The sequence below is a fragment of the Salmo salar genome, chromosome 04, assembly GCF_965601325.2.
Source record: "Salmo salar chromosome 04, fSalSal1, whole genome shotgun sequence".
Classification (NCBI taxonomy): Eukaryota; Metazoa; Chordata; class Actinopteri; order Salmoniformes; family Salmonidae; genus Salmo; species Salmo salar.
In genome coordinates, this window is record NC_138294.1 from 48,129,474 (window position 1) to 48,156,309 (window position 26,836).

Here is a 26,836-nt window from a genome sequence, read left to right on the forward strand (position 1 = left end):
ATCGCATTTGATGCGGTTGAGAACTTGTACCTGCGCTTCATTTCTCCTAACTGGACTTCTTTACACCTAATTGGCTGCATTGTATCTAAGAATCAAACAGAATTATACATCTTAATTCAATCCACAATGACTATCGTAAAGTGATTTGGAATGTAATTAGACAGCGGATTCCGTTACTTTTCCAGGGCTATGGCTCGAAGTCGAGTCCGTTGGGCTTTGAGCAGAATGAAATTGGATTGACTGATTGATTTATGTATGTCAAATGAAGGACACACAGACAGAGAAGTTCCACGCAGAGCAAGAGAAGGAAAGAGGAGGGGAATCACGGATGGATGAACGGATGAAGCAGAGGCAGTGGATTAGGGTGGTGGGGTATAGAAAGAGACAGAGACAAATGGAGTGTGAGAGACACGAGGGAAAGAAAGTCAGACTCATGCCTGCTGACCTCACCTCTACTCTCAGCTAATCAATACAGGGGGGATGGGGGGAGGGCTGTTTGTGTCACTCCCAATAAAGATCGGAAATACAGTGACATTGTGCTCGCCCGTCTCACCCCCCCCCCCCCCTCCAACCTTGTGACATGTTTCTATTTAATATGGTATCCTGGTAATCCTATGAAAGACAAGAGGCCTGGAGCACTTAGTCTGTAGACTCTAGAGGAGGGAGGGGATGGGGGACAAATGATTGTTTCCCCGGGCCTACAAGTCTGTTTCCTTCCTTTCCAGTCAAGTGTGTTCATTAAAATGGACTAAATCTACAGGAATGCATACAGTATATGCTAGCGTACATCTCTGCCTGAGAAGATAAAACCCAAAATGGTTACTTCCTCCTTCGGAGAACTAAGCACAGAACCGAGGAAAGAGACATTCCTTTTTTGAGCTAAATTAGTTCCTTGGAAGGTGCCTACTGTTCTTAGCAGCTTATTGTCCCAGCAGACAAATTCCCTTGTTATTCACGTTCTTATAGTCAGCAGAATTGCTGTGATAATGTCCCTTCAGTATTAGGGTGTCCAGTAGCATTAGACGTAGTTTAAAGATGCTCATAAACAGGCCAGTGAGAACAGGTTAACTGTTCTAGGAGCTGTGTGTGTTTGAACAGAGGAAATAAAGAACAGAAGACCATGAGTAATGGTAATCATTGTGGGTCTATCAGCTGTGTGCGTGCGCACGCGCGTGTGTGTATTTGCCTGTGGGATATGAGGGGGCAGAAGCAGTGGAAATCAAAACATCTATACCACAGCTAACAGAGCTGCTTGGCTTCTGTTGAGAACAACTGTGCTAGGTAGACAACTTTAACAAGGAACACACACACACACACAAAAACCGGGCTCTGGACTCCACAAGGCTTTGCACGTCTCCTTTAATCACATAGAAAAAGAGACATCTTTATACAAAATAGTTAATTGTTCCTCAGTATAACACAGAGTCCAACAAAGGAGGATGTTTCAACAGCAGCAACCTACAAAAAGTACACAGGAAAAATATGTAAGGGCAGACCAAAAAAAAGAACAGAAAACACACTACTGATAACAGTCAAAATAATTCCTCGCTCTGATTCTTAAACCATCAAACCACGGACCCTTGTGTTAGTTGGCGCCTGAAACCTGGATCCACTCAGCATACCAAAGGCATCCACCTCCTGTGTGGGTTGGGTGATGGGCACTCCACGAAGGGAAGGGGCATGAAGAGAGCGCGCAGAATGTGGATTTAAATGTGCAATAAAGGATGATAATTATGATAAATGATGAGAGCACCATTTCACCCGGAAAGCTTAAACAAAAGTGTGCTGGGTGACGACTCCCAAGCTGACCCCGTTTGCGCTCTCTGTTATCATGCGGTTCGCATCGGTCTGAGCACAGACAGAAGAAGTATATTCTTTTGACAGAAACACCGACTCGGCAAACAAGGTCTTTCTGTGAAGCTAGAGCAAGGGGAGGAGACGTCTGTGTTAATGGGCTGCAGGTGGAACAACTGCTACTCTGATTCGTTCAGGAGCCACACGATTTGACACACACACACACACACACACACACACACACTACACACACTACACACACACATACATACAGTACACACACACACACCAACTGCTGGTCCAGTCAGCAGGAGCAGTAAAATATGCAGAGGGTCAAAATAACTAAACAAAATGACCGGAAGTGCTGCCTGCTCTTATGGCAGTGCACACAATCTGCATACTTACTAAGGTTCTGTGTAGCTCAGTTGGTAGAGCATGGTGCTTGCAACACCACGGTTGTGGGTTCGATTCCCATGGGGGACCAGTATGAAAATGTATAAAAGTGTCAGCTGAAATGGTACTTTCTCTCTCTCAATTTTGCCCAAACATACACATCGAGGCATGCAAGCTCAACTAGGAACAATATTTGCACACCAAAGAAATGCAATGTGTTTTATAGAAGAGTGGGGGAGTAATAGAGGTGACAGGGAATTAACAGTGAAATATGCAGGCCTGGTTTCTGTATGTAAGCTGGTTACCTGTGATATGATTCTTCCCCTCACTAATACCCCAATGTGTGGTTACTTTCAGATCAGGAAAACTATATTTTAACAGTTTTTTGTACTCTTGCATGAGGTGAAATGGCGACATTGTTGCTGTAATGTGATCGATTATACTTTAATTGTGACCCCTCTGTAAGAATGGATTTCTAAGCAGGTGTACACTTAATAGGGACACTACCACAAAAAATTGTACACTTTTAAAAGGCTCAGTATTTTTGTTTTTCCTGTAGAGACAGGTGTGGATGGTATCTCAAAGTGGAAATGAGTGATTGTCATGTTAACAGCATAAAATGAATAACATTAAATTGCTATAATTTCTATCAACATTTTCCAAAATATAAACCTGCCACCAACCATGTTGGTTGTTCCAGTTTCACATTTTGTATTTAAAATAAAATGAACACTCCTCAGACATATTGTCTGACATTCGGCCTACTATGAAATCCTATCAGACAGAACAGCCAAGGAAGCACGATTCGTTTCCACCTTGGAAACAGTAAAGTGATAAACAAGCAATGGAAAATATTACAGCAATGTGGAGTAGCAGGGTATGACAAATAGGTTTATGCACGGATGAACTCCGTCGTTCCAGAGCCATCATTTCTGTGCCGTCTTCTGCATTTGAATCTGTCTCTCGCTTTTCCTCTGTGTCTCTCAAGGTCTATCTCTCTGCCCTCCTCCCTCCCTCTTACGTTGCTGTAAGTGCTGATTCATTTACATTTGTAGTGCTACTTGGAAGGAGAAGTGGACTGAGTTAAGGACTATCACTAGTACCTACACAAAGTAAAATAAAACTCCCCCACTGTCGTCTCACCCCCACCTCAGATCCTTCACCTCACTCACCCCCACCTCAGATCCTTCACCTCCCTCACCCCCACCTCAGATCCTTCACCTCCCTCACCCCCTCCCACAGTGCAGGTCCACAGTGTTATGGTTTTGATCATCTACCTGATATATCTCGCTGTTTACACACTCATTTTCCCAATTCATGTTTACGACTGCTGTGTCTGTCCACAGGATGCTCCACAGAAGTCCTCTGTCCTGTTGGGAATCGGCCCACTGGGGAACAACACAGAATGAGTGAGGGAGGCTCCCCTTCTCAACCGAATACCACCACCTTCTAAGGTAACTGGATAAGTACACAGGCACAAGAGGGAGAATGGAGGTTGGACTCTTGTGTCTCAAAAGAGTGATTTGTCAGTTGGGGGGGGGGGGGCTCTATTATTAACCAACTTCTGTATAGTAATCGTACAATGTATCTTTTGCTTCAGATAGTGTCATTAAAAAGAGGTGTACATAAACATTCAAGCTGGTGCAGTCAAGAAAATGTTAACCATCAGTTGGACCTCAGGAGGTGTTTTGTATCTTCTTCTTGCTCAAAAAAAAGAACGAAGGAGTAACTTCCCCATCACAAAAGTCAAGGTCCAGTGTGAGTCATCCCCCCCCAAAAAAAAAATCACAAAAAACAAAACCAATAAATAAGGGTAGCAGTGAGGGACTGATCAAAGAAACAAGCAGGGAACAATGACTTCTCCAAACACAGTCCAGTGGATGTCTATCTAAGTCAAGTATCTACAAGCCTGGGCTGCATTGAATTCAATGCATTGTTCCGTTATAGAACCTTGTGAAAGTCATCAAGGACCCTCACCCCTGACAAGACCCTCACCCTGTGGAACCACTGGATCAGGCCACAACTAGTCTGCTAGTCACAGCTTTACAGAGCCCTGTCTTCATGTAACTGATAGGACAAACTGGGCACATCAGGATAGTTGAGGCATTTAAACGGATGAGAGAAGAGGGCAAAATATGGCCAGTGGGCAAGTGATGCGTATCTAAGAAGTTTGTCTCTCTGACTCTTTCAGGACTTTTTAACCTTATATCTTAGTGTCTCATGAGGCTTGCCATACATAAGCCCTGGAATGGAACTGTACCGTAAGTGAAAATATCCTGCCGTTTCAACACAGAGTGCACATTCTTCTCTCTTGTCTCACTGAGAAAGGGAGCAGTGACAGAAAACATCCACTGATCATTACTAAGGGTGTGAAGAAGCAGTCTGTATCAACACCTGTAATGGGCCGTTCGTTCGCTCCTGCTGCTGTGTACCAACGAGCTGTTTCCTGCAGGCATCCCAGCCAATTATTCAAATAGTGTCAGTGCAGTGAACAGCTGGCTTAGTTGGAATGGGAGACTAGAAGAGGAAGGCACAAAGTGGTTCTTCAGAAGAACCCATGCGGACAAAATACAGTATCCATACAGTACATCTAGAACAGTGTGGAACGGGCCAGGACTATCACGTGTAACAGTAGTCTATATCTGGGATCCCTCTTTCTCTATAGCCACGGTTGGTGCCATACCCTGCATTGGACACTTGGTGGGCACCTTTGTAGAGGCCGGTGCCATTGGAGGGGAATATAGTGTGGATGATGTAATCCTCCCGGAGGGGCTTGGGCGGCTGGTGGGTAACCATGGGCGTCATCTGGAACCCTGGGCCTCGGATCTCCAGGATGGTGGTGTCCTTCTTTGTGCCTGACTCAATGTAGTCATCGTAGTGCTTGCTCTTTCTGGAGCTGCCACGGCTGTATTGATCACGAGAAGACAGGCGTCCGGCCCGATGCCCGTACCAGCAGAAGATGGCGAATATGAGGGCCAGAGAAACAATGACAGTAGCTCCTCCAATGATCCCAGCCAGAGGCAGAGTAGCCATGTGTTCAGGGTCCTGGTTGTCCTCCTGGCCCACATCTGGCTGACTGGGGTCTGACGTCTCAGCTTTAGCGCACACTGGAGCTTCATCTGAGTCAGTGTCTCCGGCTGTCATGGCTCCTTTACCCCCGGAGCTGGTTGCCAGGGGGACCATGCAGATGATGTAGCTGGAGCGGGGGTGCAGGGAGGTGAGCAGGTACTCTCTGCGGTCTCCTCTCACCAGGGTCTCTGTGATGGAGCCCATCGCAGCGCTGGTTCCCAGCCGCAGCCAGCTAAGTCTAAAGGAGGAGGTGGGCTGGGCCACGCTCCAGGTGACACGGATGCTGTCGTGGGCCAGGGGCTTGACATTCAGGGCCAGGCTCTTACCCACTCCACTGCTACCCAGGGTGTAGTCTAGACCAGAGTCTGGGAGCCCCAGGCCGGGCCGCTTGGAGCGCAGGGTGAAGAGAGAGCCCTGTGGAGGGGAAAGGGTAGTGGAACTAGCAGCAACTCCTCCTACTCCACCCACTCTGTCTCTGGTCCCACTGCCTGTGGCTCCAGCCCCGGCCCCAGCAGGCACTACCCCTGTGACTTCACACTCCTCCATCTGGCTGGTCAGGTCCTTGAGGGCCATGTCTCGGACCTTTTCGGGCGCCTGGCAGGTAAGGCCCCTCACCGTGATGGAGTTACCCCTAGCGTGCAGCCAGTCATGTAGCCAGCGCAGGTTACAGCCACAGTGCCAGGGATTCCCCCGCACTAGCAGTTGTCCCAGGCTGTCCAGGTCTTTGAACAGGCCCCGAGGCAGGGTGGTCAGGTTGTTGCCAGACAGGTCTAGTCTCTGGAGCCTCCTCATGCCGTCCAAGGAGCCACGGGGCATGTGGATCAGAGCATTGTCCTGCAGGGAGAGACGTTGCAGATGGGCACTGGGCAGGTTGACTGGCGGGGTCAGGAGGGAGTTACGCACCAGGGAAAGCTCCGTCAGGTTGGAGAGGCGGGAGAAGGTGTCGTCTGCAATGCGCTGATTGGCCAGGAGGTTTCCGTCCAGGACGAGACGTCGCAGGGAGGAGAGGCCGCGGAAGGCGTGGGTGGGGATGGTGGAGATGCGGTTGTCGTCCAGCCTCAGCTCCTCCAGAGAGGCCGGGAGCCCAGAGGGGATGCTGGACAGGTGGTTACGGGACAGGAAGAGCAGACGCAGCCGCGGGTTGTCAACGAAGGCCTTGTCTTCGATGCTGACGGTGGAGACAGAGTTGTCGTCCAGGTGCAATTTCTCCAGCAGTGGCATGCGGGCCAGGGTGGCGCGGGGAAGCGTACGGATGTTGTTATCCTGCAGGTGCAGCTCCCGGAGGGAAGGGGGCAGGTGCATGGGGAAGTCATCCAGCTCGTTATCGTACAGGTAGACCACTAGGACGGTTAGGTGTCGCTCCAGGGAGGTGGGAAGCCCGGCGTTGTCTATGTGGTTGTTCTGAAGGTAGAGCACAGTGGCAGAGAGGGGCAGAGGGGGGATAGAGCTCAGGCCACGGTCGTTGCAGTAGATGAAGTCCTCATCACATCGGCACACTGAGGGGCACACCAAGTCTTCCTCCTCATCGTACCCTGTGGCTGCAGCAACCTCCAGCACCTCGGCCAACAGAGTCAGGCAGAGCATCAGCAGGAACAGCCAATCACGCAGCTCGGCCACTCCCTCCGGCGCCATGGTGCTGATAATCGACTTCCCTTCCTCTCGGTCTCAACTTCCCTTCCTCTCGGTCTCAACTTCCCTTCCTCTCGGTCTCAACGTCTTAGCTCCTTGAATCCTAATGATGAGCTCAAATCAGGTCGGCTCCTTCAGCCCTAGAAAGAATGAAAAGGAGACAGGTTTTAGTTAACAATCCGCTCAAGTGACCAGATTACTAAGGTTTCATTGAAATTCCAAAATCACTTCAAATTGGCAGGATATAACAAGCTTGACAATGTACCCTTATTTAATTCTGCCTAAACCATATCCAACAAATGATTCATGGTCACATGGAAATTGAACTGCTACAGTATACTAATCCCTTTTAATATCTCGACTTCAATCCCCTTGTCATGGTGAAGTGGCAGTATTGTAATCTGCTTCCAGCAGGAGTTGGAGGAGAGTATTTTTCTTGAAATCAATTTCAGTAAAAGAAACAATGAAACATATCAAATATATCAAATCATTTTGAGAAATTGAGTCAGACAGTAAAGGGAAATTACAACACAATCCATACAGTTTTGTGATCTGTCTACTGAAAGAACCGGGCCTGGTTAAATCCAATAACTAGGGTCTGTTATTGCTGGTCTGACCACATGTTCAGGGACATCTCCTGGCCCTATAACATACACAATAGTGTATTTGTTTGAATTCTCCCAGAGCGCACTGGCCAAGCAGATTGTGTAAACAGAACATCCCACAGTTTTTACATGAACTATTCCGTGTGTGTGTGTGTGTGTGTGTGTGTGTGTGTGTGTGTGTGTGTGTGTGTGTGTGTGTGTGGTGTGTGTGTGTGTGTGTGTGTGTGTGTGTGTATATGTGTGTGTGTAAGCATGAGTGTACAGTATGTGTTTGTGGCAGAGTAGAGCGAGGCACTGTGTGTATTTTTGAGTCTGAGCAGCTGTGCAAATAAGTCTATCAAACAGAGTGTATTTGGGTCAGTCCCTTTAAAGGCAAGATTGATTGATGTGGCAGAGAGAGTGGGAGGGATTAGGGGAACATATTGAGTTGTGATTGGGTGGATTATGCAGGCGTCAGAAATAATGGCACATAGTTTATCTATCTTAAGTACTTCCAACAGTTATATTAGTTTGTCCATTCCATGGTTACTCATTTGGCTTACGCTTTCAGGGCTGGTCCAATCCACAGAAAATTACCTAATTTACAGCTATGGTACAGATGCATTAAGGTTGTGAGAGACTGTGTGTGTGTCCGTGTATAATTGTAGGGGTACAAGCTGTGTGGCAGTGTACAGTCACAGATGTCTATAGACGTGTGTGAGCATGAGCCAAGCTGTACACGACACGTACTGCATGTGTCCACACACGTTGCTGCAGTCAAAGTTACAGTCATCTGTATTCGGGAGACGTCGGGCAATGTGGGGCTGCGTGAAGGGAATGGGGAGGGTGTTTGTGTGGAAATGGGCTGGCCAGACAGGCAGTCGCCTAAGGCAGGGTACAGTACACAAAACAGCCCTACACTTTCCAATACTGGAACTGGAGCAAGATGGAGAGGACAGCCGGATCAATTTACATGGAGAAAACGAGAGAGACAGAGAGAGAGAGAGAGAGAGAGAGAGAGAGAGAGAGAGAGAGAGAGAGAGAGAGAGAGAGAGAGAGAGAGAGAGAGAGAGAGAGAGAGAGAGAGAGAGAGAGGAGAAACAGAGGAGGGAGAGAGAGGGAGGGAGGAGGGAGAGAGAGACAGAGGAGAGAGACAGGAGAGAGAGAGAGAGAGAGAGAGAGAGAGAGAGAGAGAGAGAGAGAGACATAGGAGGGAGAGAGAGAGAGCAGTTCTAGAATAAGCGCATTGACTGTTGCTATCTTCACCATGATATCCACCACAGAAACCATATCTAGCAGCACTCACATCCACATATTCATGATAAGGAAAATCTGGGAATGATAACCAAAGACGATGGCAGTGTATCGGGAAATCCCCTCGATTGATGGCAGAGTGGAGATAATACTGGCACGAAGCTTATCTTATCTTACATGCCCATGTCCTTGAATCTAATTTCAAATTTAGGGATTGGTGCAGAGGAAGGCGTGATGCAAACAAGAGATGGCTAAGGTGATGAAGGAAATAAATAAATCAAAGGATGGTCAAAATAGAGGAGGCTGAAAAGAAAAAAAAAGATTCCCCATATACTTTTGCTATGCTACAATGTGGCCCGATTCAGTCATCCTTGTACTATCAACTCTCCAAAATGTAATGCCCATAGATTATTGTTTGTATGCATCTCAATATAGGATGAATGAACCATTCTGCAAGGCCTTGTCTTTGGCAGTAATGTACAGTATATAGTATTTTCTGTGAGAGAGAAACTATTAGAACCCCATTCATTGTGCTTGAGTCAGCAGAGTCCAATCAGTGAGCTTCATTGCTTGTCTGGAAAAGACCCTAGGCCTCTTCAGAGTCATTAGTTCTGAACGGATGCTACTGCTAGTAAATCTGAATCAGCTGCCTTCAAAATGTCCTGTAGTCTACAAACGAACGTGACAGAAACACATGATTGTATTAAACACGTTAAAAATATATCATTATTAATGGCTTTGAAAGATGCACACCAATTTATAAATAATTACATGAACGTATCTAATCCACTCAATTTATAAATTCAGAGCAGATGCTTAAAATCAAAGTAACGTGCAGACGGTACTGTTACCATATCTTACATTTCATCTGAATACTGTCCCTTAGGGCCAAATCCTAACATGGAGATGCGCACATTCAACTTTAAGTCAAATCTCCCAGTGACAGTACTACATGATTTCTGTGAACATTTCAGTAACAGCCATGAATGTTAGGTTAGAATGTTACCCATGAGTCATTGAGGTTAAGTGCCTTGATGTGAGCACTACACCACTATGCATGTTCCACCTGGGATTTGAGACAGTATCCATCTTGTTGCTAGTCCATTTCCCTACCCACTCTGCTGCTGCTGTTACTACTGTCGCTGCTGCTGCTCTATGAATTCATTTGGCTCCATGTCTCTTCCCCAGGAACCCCAGATTAAAAGTAAATCCTGTAAGCATTAACAGAGGAGTCGTGGCCCCCCTGCAGCAGAATGCTGCCACATGGAGTGGAGGGCCACTCTGACACATGAGCAGAGACGAATACCAAATACATCAGATTATATAAAATAGGAATATATGAATATGAAATGGTGCATGTGATTTTCTGGTGCTGACGATTTCAGTGAATTCCTGACTGTGATATGTCCAGGTTGGCTGTTAGATCTGAATTGAAAGAGGTGCTACATCATCATGGACGTTTTGCCATGTTAGCACTTCACTCTCTCTGTTATTGCATTTCCCAGCCAGACTAGAAGTACTGTAGTGGATAAACACACAACCTGCTATAGATTCCACTAGCTTATAAGGCAATACTGCACAAACAAGGGTTTTTAGAAAACTCAATATCTATGCATTAACTTTTTTTTTATCCACTTATGTTACTTGGCAATTACAGGAAAGACTCTAGATTTAAAACTCTCAAGTTCTCTTTCTCTCTCTCTCTCTCTCTCTCTGACTCTATATCTCTCTTTCCGTCTCACATACACTGCTCCAAAAAATAAAGGGAACACTTAAACCACACAATGTAACTCCAAGTCAATCACACTTCTGTGAAATCAAACTGTCCACTTAGGAAGCAACACTGATTGACAATACATTTCACATGCTGTTGTGCAAATGGAATAGACAACAGGTGGAAATTATAGGCAATTAGCAAGACACCCCCAATAAAGGAGTGGTTCTGCAGGTGGTGACCACAGACCACTTCTCAGTTCCTATGCTTCCTGGCTGATGTTTTGGTCACTTTTGAATGCTGGTGGTGCTTTCACTCTAGTGGTAGCATGAGACGGAGTCTACAACCCACACAAGTGGCTCAGGTAGTGCAGCTCATCCAAGATGGCACATCAATGCGAGCTGTGGCAAGAAGGTTTGCTGTGTCTGTCAGCGTAGTGTCCAGAGCATGGAGGCGCTACCAGGAGACAGGCCAGTACATCAGGAGACGTGGAGGAGGCCGTAGGAGGGCAACAACCCAGCAGCAGGACCGCTACCTCCGCCTTTGTGCAAGGAGGAGCAGGAGGAGCACTGCCAGAGCCCTGCAAAATGACCTCCAGCAGGCCACAAATGTGCATGTGTCTGCTCAAACGATCAGAAACAGACTCCATGAGGGTGGTATGAGGGCCCAACGTCCACAGGTGGGGGTTGTGCTTATAGCCCAACACCGTGCAGGATGTTTGGCATTTGCCAGAGAACACCAAGATTGGCAAATTCGCCACTGGCACCCTGTGCTCTTCACAGATGAAAGCAGGTTCACACTGAGCACATGTGACAGACGTGACAGAGTCTGGAGACGCCGTGGAGAACGTTCTGCTGCCTGCAACATCCTCCAGCATGACCGGTTTGGCGGTGGGTCAGTCATGGTGTGGGGTGGCATTTCTTTGGGGGGCCGAACAGCCCTCCATGTGCTCGCCAGAGGTAGTCTGACTGCCATTAGGTACCGAGATGAGATCCTCAGACCCCTTGTGAGACCATATGCTGGTGCGGTTGGCCCTGGGTTCCTCCTAATGCAAGACAATGCTCGACCTCATGTGGCTGGAGTGTGTCAGCAGTTCCTGCAAGAGGAAGGCAATGATGCTATGGACTGGCCCGCCCGTTCCCCAGACCTGAATCCAATTGAGCACACCTGGGACATCATGTCTCGCTCCATCCACCAACGCCACGTTGCACCACAGACTGTCCAGGAGTTGGCGGATGCTTTAGTCCAGGTCTGGGAGGAGATCCCTCAGGAGACCATCCGCCACCTCATCAGGAGCATGCCCAGGCGTTGTAGGGAGGTCATACAGGCACGTGGAGGCCACACACACTACTGAGCCTCATTTTGACTTGTTTTAAGGACATTACATCAAAGTTGGATCAGCCTGTAGTGTGGTTTTCCACTTTAATTTTGAGTGTGACTCCAAATCCAGACCTCCATGGGTTGATAAATTGGATTTCCATTGATTATTTTTGTGTGATTTTGTTGTCAGCACATTCAACTATGTAAAGAAAAAAGTATTTAATAAGATTATTTCATTCATTCAGATCTAGGATGTGTTATTTTAGTGTTCCCTTTATTTTTTTGAGCTGTGTACTTCTATTCCGGGAGTACATCCGGGAGTAAATTTTTTATTAGTTGAGTTGGCAACACTTTTAACCAAAGTAGAAATTAAAAGCAGAGAATACCCATTAATAAATCAAATCCACAATTTAGATTTCAGGATGGGGGGGTGTAATGGTCGGATGGGGGCAGAATATATATTTTAGACGGATTAGTGTACATGAAATCGTTTTTTGCTGCCGTCACTCTGACCCTGCTTCTCAGTTTGAGCATGGTGGTGGTTTGGAGCGGTTGAATTGGACGTGCAGAGGCCAGGCAGAACCAGAGCCCAGGCAGAACCAGAGGCCAAGCAGAACCAGAGCCAGCCTGTATCATCTGTTGAGGCTATAAGCCACCCCCTCCTCCTGCTCATCCTCCCTCCCCATCTCTGTTGGCATACAGTACACTGCCCAATTTAGAGATAAAATAGACATACAAATTACACAGGAAATGACCTGTGTGTATGTCATAGGCTGGTGGGAGGACTTATAGGAGGACGGGCTCACTGTAATGGCTGGAATAGACTCAATGGAACGGTATCAAACACATCAAACATATGGAACACATGTTTTACTCCGTTCCATTAATTCCATTCCAGCCATTACAATGAGCCCGTCCTCCTATAAGTCCTCCCACCAGCCTCCACTGTATGTGTGTCCACATCTGCGTGCACATATTTGCCGTTGTTTATGCATGTGTGGGGAGGACTCAAGCCAATGTTCTAGTGTGCAATATAAAGAGAGAGGTTTGTGTAACATGTCTAATTGAAGACACCGTCTCTCTCTCTCTCTCTCTCTCTCTCTCTTTCCTTTCCTCCCTCTCTTTCTCCCTCTGCCTTCCTTGTCACACTCCTCTCCTGCACGTGCCCTGCGTGAGCAATGAGGTGGCTGATTGAGTCACAATTTCTCCCTGGTTTTCACTCTCTCTCGCTCTCTCTCTCTCCCTCCCTCCCTCTTTCACCATGCTTCCCTGTTTCACAACCTCTCTTCCCTCTCTCCCCTACACTTGCTATTCACACCGTTCCCTCTTCCTCTCCCTACACTTCTATGTATTTATATCAAAACATGTCTTAATCCTTCATTCTCTGTTTTATGAGTAAGTCGCTCTTTTTATCGCCTGCTCCTCGTCTTCCTTTGATTCTTCCATTTCATCTGTCCCTCTTCCTCTCTCTGCATATTTCTATGCATCCTTTGGTGTGTGACCAGTGCACTACTCGCTCCTCTCTTCCCGTACCTCTCTCTCTTTTTCTCTCTCCCTCTCGTTCTGTCTCTTTCTCTCTGGTCTACGCCGGTGGTTCTTTAATCCCGTCTTACACTGTCCCTTTCTCCTTCAGCTGATGAATACCTAAAAGAGAAAGAACATGGAAACCCTCTCTCTGACAAACGCTCTCTCTGACAAACCCTCTCTATGTCAGACCCTCCCAATAAACAAATGCTGGATAATAACCTTCAGCATCTCTTCCAGTCCCGTACACTAATTATTATTGCACCAATCAGGTTACAATACAATTCAATTCATCAATCTGTTAGCCTATTACAGGCTGATGTGCTATCTAAATGCGTTACTTTGAATAAAAAAAGCCCTTTGTGTTGTAAATTATACAGATTTGTGTTAGCGAGAAAGTGCTAATTAAATCCATGGCTAATTGTTAGTGGAGATGATGTGAACACAGCTCTCTCACCTTGTCTTGTCCAAGCTGGAGCTGTGAGTCTGTCTCCCCTGGAGCCTGTGGGTCCTGGTGCAGTGGATATATAGATACAGTCCACCTCCAGGATTCAGACTGCTCCCAGGCAGCCCTACTGTACACTTGCCTTAGGCCTTGGTGTGGGCTTGGATTTTCCCAAGAAAAAAATCCTTCAGAGAAAATGCTGCTGGCTGTGGGAGTAACAGAGTGTGCTCTATCTCAGTAGAGCCCTCGCTTCGATTCCCGGAATGTCTGATCTCAAAGCCATATCCCAATCGAGTCCACATCATCCCATCCGTTTCCCTCTCAGAGCTGGGCAGAACGGGATGGAATATACTAAGGAGACTGAATATTTCGACTGATCTAAAAATAATAAAAGTAGGTTTAGCCTAAGATCCTGTTGCCCTATTCTATTCTATTCTATTCTATTCTATGCCTCAGTTCCTTTACTAAAACTGAATCCCACATATATTAGTATATATATTAGTCATATATTAGTCTTCTAGGAGACAGAAAAGTGTTCTTGAACAAACAACATTGCGAGCATTAAACCATTATTGGGCTTTGGTATTTGAAAATAATTAACTGAGGCCAATCATAAGACATGATACTCAGTCCCATTCAAAGACTCGGTATCTTCATGCCGACTCCAGCCTTGCTTCTTTGAGGGTAGCGTTCTGGAAACTTTTGAAAATCTTTTTAGGTCGACCTGTTCTGACGTAAGTAGAGACAGATTCCTCTCTGTGTTGATCAGAGGAGATGAAATCCCTCTCCAGTCACACCTGTCGTTTGGTGCGCCGCTGTAGCCTCAGCCTTTCACAGTTACTCTCTGTGAAGAAAACAGGAAAAGCCATGCGTGATGCCCAACCGTATCATATAAATACAGTAACAATGACGTACAGTCATGATAAATAACACTTGAACTTGATGAAAGGGAAAGGGTCACAGGATATAATGTTTATCGTGACAACATGATGTGTTCCTATGATTAAAGAACGATGAAAAGCAGAACAAGATAGCGCATAAATCTGAATAAATACTATGGAATAATTTGACCATCTATCCATCCATTCATGAATCAATATGTACAGTATCTATCGGTTGTATTTAAAGCAGGGTCGGGGGTCAATTTGAATTGACAGTTAATTCAGAAGTAAACTAAAACTCCAATTGAATAATAATTAAAAAAAAGACATTTATTGTCAATTGTTTCTCAATAAAGGAGAAGCTATTCATTTAAAACGATTCAAGTTTTTAGTTCACTTCCAGAGTCGAGTGTTTTGAATTGGAATTGACCCCAACCCTGATTTACAGTGTAAACCCTCCAGGTGTCTGTTATAACACCCTGTTATAACACCACATATGAAGCTCTGGAGGAAGCCATTGATGTGAGAGCAGAAACAGCCGGGATACAACAACAATCAGAATCTCATCACATAGGTATTGTCAATTATGCTCCAGGGATTTAGTAGAACGTAAATACACATAAACGCCCTTCGTACACCTTTTTATACGTTCAACAGCATTTATCCTACGCACCTATGGGTAATGGGTCATGCTGGGTGAGGAACGATGAGCACGTTGGAGGATTAACATTCAAAGGTATGCAAAATGTAGACCCTGTGTCTCACATTGGACTGTCGCGATGTGTGAGAAAAACAGCTGCGATAACACCCTTCCAAAGCAGTGGGAAGTATGAGAGACCTTGCTGAAGTGTGAATAACATTCACATATGGGTGTGTGAAATCTCTGTGTGAATAATACTACATTTATGTAGGGTTATAGCTGTGTGTGTGTGTGTGTGTGTGTGTGTGTGTGTGTGTGTGTGTGTGTGTGTGTGTGTGTGTGTGTGTGTGTGTGTGTGTGTGTGTGTGTGTGTGTGTGTGTGTGTGTGTGTGTGTGTGTGTGTGTGTGTGTGTGTGTGTGTGTGTGTACGGCTCAGTGTGTTCCTCCCTCTAGCTCTTCAACTATTCTACACACACCATCACCTCATCTCTGCCTCTCAATTTATCATTTAGTGAGGGATGTGGGAGGTGGGAAGAGAGAGGGAGAGGGAGATGACAGGGAAGAGAGGAGAGGAGGGGAGGGGTCATGAACTCATTGGAGAATAGGTTGGAAGCAGGAATTACTGTCAGCCTGAGCAACGGTTCAATTAGGCTGAACTCAACTAGTGACAGGGAAGGGACACTGGTCAATCCTAAGGAGAACCCAAGCATGCTCAAACACAAACCCTCCCTAACGTGTGTGTGTGTGTGTGTGTGTGTGTGTGTGTGTGTGTGTGTGTGTGTGTGTGTGTGTGTGTGTGTGTGTGTGTGTGTGTGTGTGTGTAAGGGTATTATGAATGTGATTTTGAGGATTATTGCGTTTGTATTTGTTGAGTGTGTGTGTGTGTGCTCGGAATGTGTGATCAGACGCCGTGTACGCTTGCATCTTTTTCTCCACGTGGGTCTTCTGCAGCTTCGTGTGATTGTGAATACATGAATGTGATAATGTTGTGATTGGCTGAATTAGGCCATCTGTCAGGATGTGAATTGTGGGTATGATGTGTGGGTACTGGATGCAGAACAGCCACCAAGAGACGGCCAACAGTCCCAAGTCCGCAGTAAAATGGGAAGATGCGCCGGCTGTATTGCTCTGTGTTCATTAGCTTATTGTATTATTAAAATTGCATTGAAGCATCACAGCCCTTTTCCCTTCTGCCTGCCTTCCTCTTCCACTCTCTCCATTTTGCCTTTTATTGTTCCCAAAGGTATTAGCGAAAGGAAAATCCTATACCGTTTTGACAAAGATGTGTCGAGTACATAAACAAAGAATACAATGCAGTGTGTGTCCGTTTGTTAGTCACTCTGATTTAATATGAATCAGTCACTGGAGACAGCGGAGACGCAGTAACCTGAAATGATTGGACACACACATACTCTCTCGCACAGACACGGTGCGATGTGACTGGACTTTTAACACTGTGCTGCACATAACATCTATTCACTGGCAGTGGCGAGAGAGAGAGAGAGGAGAGAGAGAGGAGAGAGAGAGAGAGAGAGAGAGAGAGAGAGAGGAGAGAGAGAGAGAGGAGAGAGAGAGAGAGGAGAGAGAGAGGAGAGAGAGAGAGAGAGAGAGAGAGAGAGAGAGAGAGAGAGAGAGAGAGAGAGGAGAGAGAGAGAGAGGAGAGAGAGAGAGAGAGAGAGAGAGAGAGAGAGAGAGAGAGAGAGAGGAGAGAGAGAGAGAGGAGAGAGAGAGAGAGAGAGAGAGAGAGAGAGGAGAGAGAGAGAGGAGAGAGAGAGAGAGAGAGAGAGGAGAGAGAGAGAGAGAGGAGAGAGAGAGGAGAGAGAGGAGAGAGAGGAGAGAGAGAGAGGAGAGAGAGAGAGAGAGAGAGAGGAGAGAGAGAGGAGAGAGAGGAGAGAGAGGAGAGAGAGAGAGGAGAGAGAGAGAGAGAGAGAGGAGAGAGAGAGGAGAGAGAGGAGAGAGAGGAGAGAGAGAGAGGAGAGAGAGAGAGAGAGCAGTGGAGTGGGGGAATAACAACAATTATAAATACAGAGCGAAGAGAGAAAGTATGTGAGAGTATCTCACATTATCAGATGGCCCCAAACTTTTCTTCTTTCACACCTAGGACAACATTTACAGTAAACTCCTCCTTATTCCCTGTCTCTGTGTCTCTGAGGCTGGGCTCGGCGGGCAGCTGAAAGAGAGTGTTTTCTCTTCCTCCCTTCACTGTAGAGCATCAGTCCTAATAAGAAAGCTTTTAGCACAGTTAATTAAGAGACCCATATGCAGCATGTGATGCTCAATTTACCCTCTCTCCTTCTCTCTGTCTCTCTCGTTCTCTCGGTCTCTCTCGTTCTCTCGGTCTCTCTCCTTCTCTCGGTCTCTCTCCTTCTCTCAGTCTCTCTCCTTCTCTCGGTCTCTCTCATTCTCTCTGTCTCTCGTTCTCTCGGTCTCTCTCCTTCTCTCGGTCTCTCTCTTTCTCTCGGTCTCTCTCCTTCTCTCGGTCTCTCTCCTTCTCTCGGTCTCTCTCCTTCTCTCGGTCTCTCTCCTTCTCTCGGTCTCTCTCATTCTCTCTGTCTCTCTCATTCTCTCTGTCTCTCTCGTTCTCTCGGTCTCTCTCGTTCTCTCGGTCTCTCTCTTTCTCTCGGTCTCTCTCCTTCTCTCGGTCTCTCTCCTTCTCTCGGTCTCTCTCCTTCTCTCGGTCTCTCTCCTTCTCTCGGTCTCTCTCATTCTCTCTGTCTCTCTCATTCTCTCTGTCTCTCTCGTTCTCTCGGTCTCTCTCGTTCTCTCTGTCTCTCTCATTCTCTCTGTCTCTCTCTCTCGTTCTCTCTGTCTCTCTCGTTCTCTCTGTCTCTCTCGTTCTCTCTGTCTCTCTCATTCTCTCGGTCTCTCTCGTTCTCGCTGTCTCTCTCATTCTCTCTGTCTCTCTCTCTCATTCTCTCTGTCTCTCTCTCTCATTCTCTCTGTCTCTCTCGTTCTCTCTGTCTCTCTCGTTCTCTCTGTCTCTCTCATTCTCTCTGTCTCTCTCATTCTCTGTCTCTCTCATTCTCTCTGTCTCTCTCATTCTCTCTGTCTCTCACCCGCTCTGCCTCTCTCATTCTCTCTGTCTCTCTCCCCAGCTCTCCCTCCCTCTAATCTCATTCAAAATCGTTCTCTGTGACTCCCTTTCTCCTCATTTGCGGATTTCTCTCCATAAATCTCTCCTTCCATCCCTCTGCTCTGTCTGCAGTCTGGCCTTTCTGTTTCATGTACCCTTTTGTGCCGGTGCCATTTTGAGCCCTTCAGACAGTTCTCTATTCTGCGATCAGCCGTCTCTCTAAATGCTTAACTAGATGAGATTGGACGTGCCTTATTCAGGCGGAGGAGAGAGGGTGAAGAAGAAAGTGGTTGCAGGGGAAATGTGAAAAAACTAAAAAGGCGGGGGAAATATTAATTGACGAGATAGCGGCAGGAAAGCAGTCTTCATCGGAAATACAAATATTGGTGCGGACTGAGCCAAATAGAGTAGCAAGTGAGACTAATGTCAAGAGAAGAGGGACTATATAGGGGGGGGGGGGTAAAAAAGAGGGACAGAGAATGATGTGGGTGTGGAGGGTCAAGAAGGACAGACAGTCTGTAACGTGGGTTGTATAAAGGGAACCAAGGCGCGGCGTGTGAAGTGCTCACATTTTCTTTAATGAAAACACTTAACAAAAAACCACAAAAACGACAGCCAACAGTTCCGTCAGGTACATGGACAAAACGGAAAACAACTACCCACAAAAACCCAGGAAGAAAAACCCCTACTTAAATATGATCTCCAATCAGAGACAACGAGGACCAGCTGCCTCCAATTGGAGATCAACCCAAAAAACAACAACATAGAAACAGAAAACCTAGAACACAAACATAGGAATAGAAAACATAGAAAAACACAAATCACCCCCTGTCACGCCCTGACCTACTCTACTATAGAAAATGACATCTTACTGGGGTCAGGACGTGACATAGGCCATGTTTTAAAGGATATGAGAGAGGAAGTTAGGAAATGAGAAAGGTGACATAGATAGGAGGGGAGAGAATCAGAGGGGGTGACGGAGGGAGAGATTTTTAAACGTTCATCCTTGTGATGCAGCTCTAATTAAAAACATTCTCAGGTTCATGATCAGATGATTCATTATTTCACTGGCCATAAAAGGGCTGTGTGAGCATCCCCGGGGGACGAGGACAGGTCACTAAACCTGTCACTAAACACACACACTACTGTCCATGTGCCACACGCTAATATACGGTGCACACAGAGGTGAGCGTGCCAGTAAGATTTGTGGATGAAGAGACCACCCCCCTTTTATAAGGATCAGAGTGTGATCGCTCTGCTTCAAGCATGTGATCAGGTTGACACGTCCACTTGTTTTTATTGGCTCATTTGGATCCATTAGCTTTTGCAGAAGCAGCAGCTACTCTTATTCTAATCAAATTAGCATTTTTCCTCCATTTTACAGGATTGGCTATTCACTAGTTCAGGGTTTCCCAAACTCGGTCCTGCACTCAGCAAAGTAATTCAAGAGAATATGACTAAAAAGATTCACCATTCACTCTACATACAGTGTTTTTTCTACCTGTGTAGTACCAGTGTAATAACACTTTAGTAACAACATTTATCATCAACATGTTCTCCAATAAACAGATATGTAGCTAAGTACATGAGAAAAAGGACATTACCAATCATACATGTAAAGCTATAAGAATGCATATGGCTGGAAAGTGCACAATACCCATTTGTCCCTATCTTATGATGTGTAGTGGGAGACAGATTGCAGAGTTGCAGGCAGAAGTTGTTCGTGCCCTCAGCTGAGTTTGATCAATTCTGTCTGCTGATCTCCACTAATCACTGGAGCCTGTCACGGGCACAGACACGCCCCTTTCTCCCCCGAGAGGAAAGATTCTGCTGCCGACACACACACACACACACACACACACACTCACACACACACACACACACACACACACACACACACACACACACACACACACACACACACACACACACACACACACACACACACACACGGTGTGCATCACTGACCACCTAACCACATCATCCCTCTATACCCCCTCTTGCACATGGTAAAGTATCCTCTCCATGTCTCCCCAGTAACAAAACAAATCTAGACCACATCCCTCTTCTCTATCCTCTATCTCCTTGTGCTCTTTCTGGATAACACGCTCAGATACAAACATGTCCATGACACACTCACACACACACACACACTCTCTGCTCTTTCTCTCTCCTGCTCTCTGTATCAGTGTAATTGATGCAATGACTGGAAATAAACAGGCAATTTAAGTGCTGGACACCTCACTGCTCTCTCTCTCTCTCCCTCCTCTCTCTCATCCTCCTCTCTGCTCCCCCTCTCTGCTCCCCGTCTCTCTACCACCTCTCTGCTCCCCCTCCCTCTGCTCCCCCTCTCTCTACCTCCTCTCTGCTCCCCCTCTCTCTACCTGCTCTCTGCTCCACCTCTCTCTCTCTCCTCTCTGTTCCCCCTCTCTCTCCCTCCTCTCTGCTCCCCCTCCCTCTGCTCCCCCTCTCTCTACCTCCTCTCTGTTCCCCCTCTCTCTACCTCCTCTCTGCTCCCCCTCTCTCTACCTCCTCTCTGCTCCCTCTCTCTCCCTCCTCTCTGCTCCCCCCTTTCTGCTCCCCCCTCCCTCTGCTTCCCCTCTCTCTCCCTCCTCTCTGCTCCCCCTTTCTGCTCCCCCTTTTTGCTCCCCCCTCCCTCTGCTTCCCCTCTCTCTCCCTCCTCTCTGCTCCCCCCTCTCTCCCCCTCCTCTCTGCTCCCCCCTCTCTGCTCCACCTCTCTCTCCCTCCTCTCTCCCCCTCCTCTCTGCTCCCCCCTCTCTGCTCCCCCTCTCTCTGCTCCCCCTCTCTCTGCTCCCCCCTCTCTGCTCCCCCTCTCTGCTCCCCCCCTCTCTACCTATATGCTTCCTCTCTACCTCCATTATCTAATGCAGAAGTCCCACAGTCACACACAAGTGGAGGAAGGGGGGAACAAGGTAGATGCACAGAGAAAAAGTGGTGAGAGGGAGAGGGACAGAGGGCGATCAGAGAACACAGGCTAATCTCATCTGTGACTCATATTTGGATGACACCTTTAAATGACATCTTCAAACCCCTCAGGAGGGCAACAGGGTGTCACCCACTAAACCATTGTCGCCACCTCTGTTCCCTGGTTGTTTGATCAATATAGACTCTGTTTTTGGTCAATTCCACATTTGGGAGGGTGTGAAAAATGACATGGCGGCTTTGATTGATGGCGCAGCAAGGTAGAGAGGGAGGAGAGCTGAGTGAGCAGCACTCGGTCTGTGACTTCCATTTAAAAAGTCTCCGCAGTTTGAATGATGGGTCACCCTGTCCTAACCACTCAGCCCAATGAACTGTGCTAGCCTCCAACCTCTGAAAGCCTGCAGGCAGCTAGCTCTGACAACAAAGACACAAACAACCACCCAGTCTGAGCTAACCAGCCACATCAACCCCACCAACCTCCGAATGCTGAGTCGATGGAGGACGCTCTGCAAGTGTGTGTGTGTGTGTGTTTCTCTCATCCCAGTTCCCCCTGTTAGTATCACTTCTGTTCAGTCAGACTGCATGAATATTAAAAGGTTGCAGCCCCAGTTATGTGTGCTTCTGAGTTAATAATAAATAGACTCTAATGATTTAATGGGTTCGCATGTTGACACATCCCATAGGCTTTGGGCCACTTGAGCCACCATACTCTACATACACGCGCTAATGGAGAAAGAGAATGAGGGATAGAAAGAGACAGCAGAGAGGGACAAATGGAAAGAGACGGCAGTAAAGAGAGAAGAGGGGGACATTGGCAGAGCTCCCATTTAATTCTCGAGGTCTTGATCCTCTCTCTCTTTGACAGAACATCTCTAATGCTGTTTCTTCTCCATCGCAGTCTCCACATTCCCACTTGATTTCGAATTTGTCACTCTCCCTCTGTCTCTCCTCTTGTTCCTTTGGCTTTTCCTATTTCTCTCTCAATTGCTTTTCTTTCTGCCGGCCACTCCACCAATCCCCCGCTCTACCTCAACACCCGTCCAGATGCACGCACACACACTCTCTCTCTGTGTCAACCTTCATCTTGTGGGTCCTTTCCCAAACTGACCACAAGGCAATATTCCATTAGCTATATTGCCTATTTTACAATTGAAAGTGAGTGCAGCTTCCATTGTCTCCCGTTAGCCCTTCAAAAGCGTCTTGTCATAAACCCACTCCCTTAATAACACCGCCACAAAGGGCAATAACTTCACTTCCGCCTTGAGACAACTTCCTATGTTTGCCAAGCCAGTATTTCTCGAAAAATCCCTTTTTCCCCTCTCTCCTTTCTTTCCAGACGGCGTGTATGCTGGAACAAATCCACACCCATATGGTTCCCTATGAGTGTCCTCCACTGAAGCCTTCTAGTTGTCAGACACTTTGCCAAATTGCATATCAAGAATTCAAGGTGGCACTCTGACAATGCTTCTGTATTATTTCAGTAGGACTGTGAAAAGGCGTCTGTTACTCAGACAACGCCCCCCCCCCCCTTCCCAGCAAGATGAGTCGCACAGTGACAGGCCTGTACAATACACTCTCATAGATATTCTTTTGATCCACGTTAGTTTTTACCAATGCGTCACCTGAACCCGACTACACACTGGAACCTTTGTATTTGAGTATTAACTCTATTCACGGCCTGAAAGCAGCCAGACTACCATAGAAACGCAATAGACTGAGGTAGAAACAATTAGTGGTTAGCCGTTCCATTCCGAAGCCTTGTTAAAATTGCACTCTGGCTATACAAGGACAGAGAGGAGAGAGAAAAAAAACTGCCAGGAGACTCAACAAAACTCTATTTGAACCCCAGCACTACTGATGATCCTAGTTCATTTCACAAACGAGATGACAGAGCCTGAAGCACAGAGAGGACTTCTCAGTGGCAGGAGGCAACTAGGGAGGGAGGGAGGGAGGGAGGGAGAGAGAGAGGGATGAACCTGTCCAAGCTGCTGGAGAGACAGGTCTGTGTGCACATGGGCCTGTTTGTACTCGACACACACACACACACACACACGCGCACACACACACACGCACACACACATGCACACACATACACGCACACACACGCACACACACACACACACACACACACACACACACACACACACACACACACACACACACACACACACACACACACACACACACACACACACACACACACACACACACACACCTCCCAGGTGCAGCTTTCTGGAAGGCCATCCACCTGCACCTGATCCAGTCTCATCTTTACAACAAACCGTATGTGTGTTTAAATGGGACTTATTTCATTCAAGCCTTCCTCTGTTGTTGTGAATGCGGCCTGCTAATGTAATCCAATTAGGTGCGGTCCTCTGCCTTATCTCATTACGTTAAGATCCCCGTGACGGCTCGTCTGCCGCTTAACGCACATCATCCACTAAGACATGATTGATTGAGGGGTTGAATTGAAGGATTGATTGATTGGTCGGTTGATAGAGAAAATGTCCCCATATGGCTAGTAAAACACAAGTGTGGGTTTAATTTCTTTAGAGTTCAGATGAAGGGCATCATTTGAGGTAATCCACACACAGACATCTCAGGGGTGCTATAAAACAGCTGGGACTGGCTGTGGGCTCAGTTACCTCTGAATATCTCTTTAGTCTACACTCAGTCTCCTGTCAGTTCCTCAAACTGTGGCTCAGAACGGGTCTCTCTGGAAAATGGTAGAGAAATAACCAGCGATATAGGGTAACCGGTACGGAGGTGGCACCACAGGTTCAAAAGTGTTGTGGCAAAACTCGGAAGTGTCTTTCTGTGGCCTGGAGTTTTTCCTGATCTCGTGACCTGGTAAGGTAAAACTCTGGGTCCTATTTGTAGGCTATGACAAAATGTTATTAGTATAGATAGCTTCCCTTTTTATTTGTGCTGTGACTATAGGGCTGAGGTTTTTCATGTCGGGTCATGTGAATTGGAAACACTCCTGGTCTAATGTGGATCAAGCCCTTTCAAACTACCCCAAACCTTGTTAATATTCATTCTGAATCTGATATATATATATATATATTAAAAAGCCAAAGACAACTTCAATGGAGAACATATACTCTGTAGTTTTGTGAACTACTATAGCAGAGCTGAGCAATATGCAAAGAATGCCTTTAAAGGCCCAGTGCACTCAAAAACGTGATTTGTCTGTGTTTTATATATACAGTATTTACACACTATGAGTTTGGAACAATAGTGTGAAATTGTGAACGTTATGATAATGCCCTTTTAGTGTAAGAGCTGTTTGAAAAGACTGCCTGGAATTTCAGCCTGTTTTGGTGGGATGGAGTTTTGGCCAGCCTGGTGCCACCACCAATTAGTTAATAGACCAATAAGAAAGAGAGTTACAACCCACTGGGCAAAAACTGGTTTAATCAATGTTGTTTCCACGTCATGTGCCGTGTGAATCAATGTGGAAAACTGATAACATTTGAAAAAAAGTCATCAATGTAAGGGAATTTCATCATCTTTTCACCCAACTTTTACCTTAAATCCAAAGACGTTAGTTGACAAGTCAACCAAATGTAAATCAAAACTATACCTTGAACTGCCATCTGTACCCAGTGGGAAACCTCTCTGCCAATAACAGCTAGTTTGGGGGAGATACTATGTCAACTTGCCCAATAAGAAACGCCTGCTTTCTTTTTCGTTGCAAAACGTTTTTCTATGTTTTTCTATGACGTGAACTAATGAATATGTCTGGTAAACGAGTTTGGTGCTGCTGCTTTGAAAGTGGTGCGCCACACCAGATTGAAAAGGTACATGGGTAAATTCTGTCTCACAACACATTTTCCCGGCGGCTCTGAACTGATGGAATCCAAGAAACCATTGTGCTACATTGCTCACCTGATTTAAGAGAATACAGAAAATGTTACTTTGTGATTGGATTAATGGATGCTTCTTTCCCAGACACTTTATAACCAGGCACAGGGGAATAAATAATTGATCTACCATTTCCTTCGAAAGAAAACAAAAATACTTAGTACATTTGTTTTATGAACACATCCTTTAAGTTTTGACCTGTCAGAGTTGTAAACATACAGCATTTGATCTATATGTTTAACCCAAAAACCTGTAGTTCCCTCAAGGAGTAGAGGAACTGGAAGCCTCACGGGAGAAATCCATGATGCAACTCACAACATCAGAAAACCAAGCTAGCCAATTTAGAGCAAACATGCCAGCTCGCCTGTCATTAATTAATGTTGATGATTAAAATAGCGGTCACAAAGAAATCCATCTGATAGGATGGCTGGAAGGCATGCAAACTGTCTCACACTTTCACAGAGCCCTGACAAATCCTGCTCTCTCTCTCTCACAAGTCTTCCTCCCTCTCTATTCATTACTGAATCCACGCTCTTGTCCCTGTGTTTTCATCTTCAGCTTGATCCTGTTCGTCTACTTCATTTTCTTTCTATTTCTGCCTCCCTCTAATCTGCTACTGCATTGTGTGCGTGGCTTTAATATGAAGTGTTGGACAAGCACTGCCCGTAATAATCCCAGATTACACATAGCTATTGAATGCATGTGTTTACGTGTGTGTTTTATATGTGGAAACTCACGTAGATGTGTTTCCGGGCACAACTGTAAAAATGTGTAGGGGTGTTTATATGTGTGAGAGAAAGTGTGTGTGTGAGACCATGCATGGTCCTAATCTTGTACTATAATCTTGTCTGCGGCCGCTCTGTATTTGCGTAGCCATAATCTCATGTGTTTGCAATGGCTGGCATCTGTACTTTCATAATCTGGTGGAGAGGTCTGTAACCCAGCCCTCCAGAAAGCCCAGAGTGATCAGATCAACGATTTTTTAAACCTTCAGCCCCCTCACAAACATCAAACCAACCCAAATGTCATGTCCCATTTGGGGAAGAGGGCTCAAACCTATCTCTGGGAATTTGAAATCAACAGTCTGTCAGAATTTTGATATGAAAACTTTGCCATGAAGTGTTGATGAAATATCATTATCAGAACCAGAAAGAGTCTGTGGAGACCTTTCCTTAACGATACCTTTACAGAGTTGTCTGCAGGTTTGATCAAAGAAATGTAACCATATTTTATGATCTGAAATAAAAGATCACAGACATTTTCCATACACATAAAAAGCTTTTTCTTAAAATGTTTGAGCACAAATTTGTTTACATCCCTGTTAGTGAGCATTTCTCCTTTGCCAAGATAATCCATCCACCTGACAGGTGTGGCATATCAAGAAGCTGATTAAACAGCATGATCATTACACAGGTGCAGATTGTGCTGGGGATAATAAAAGGCCACTCTAAAATGTGCAGTTTTGTCACACAACAACATTGGCATGCTGACTGTAGGAATGTCCACCAGAGCTGTTGCCAAAAAATGTAATGTTAATTTCTCTACCATAAGCCGCCTTCAAAGAATTTGGCAGTGCGTCCAACCGGCCTCACAACCGCGGACCGCGTGTAACCACGCCAGCCCAGCACTTCCACATCTGGCTTCTTCACCTGGGGCGGCAGCGTAGCCTGGTGGTTAGAGTGTTGGACTAGTAACCGAAAGGTTGC

General features: G+C 46.2%; 1 protein-coding gene across 2 annotated transcripts in view; it reads right to left on the minus strand.

Moving 5' to 3' along the window:
- Positions 1-1,340: 1,340 nt before the first annotated feature.
- The window catches only part of flrt1a (fibronectin leucine rich transmembrane protein 1a), a 34,421-nt gene continuing 8,925 nt past the window's right edge, over positions 1,341-26,836 (minus strand). The window contains exon 2 of one of the 2 annotated variants that reach the window (XM_014196399.3): positions 1,341-7,025. In XM_014196399.3, coding sequence (XP_014051874.1) covers positions 4,807-6,888 — 2,082 coding nt within the window. In that variant the 5' untranslated portion in view covers positions 6,889-7,025 and the 3' untranslated portion in view covers positions 1,341-4,806. Of the gene's footprint in view, positions 7,026-12,775; positions 14,571-26,836 lie in introns of those variants that run through there. The other variant, XR_014392152.1, reaches the window with a different exon arrangement.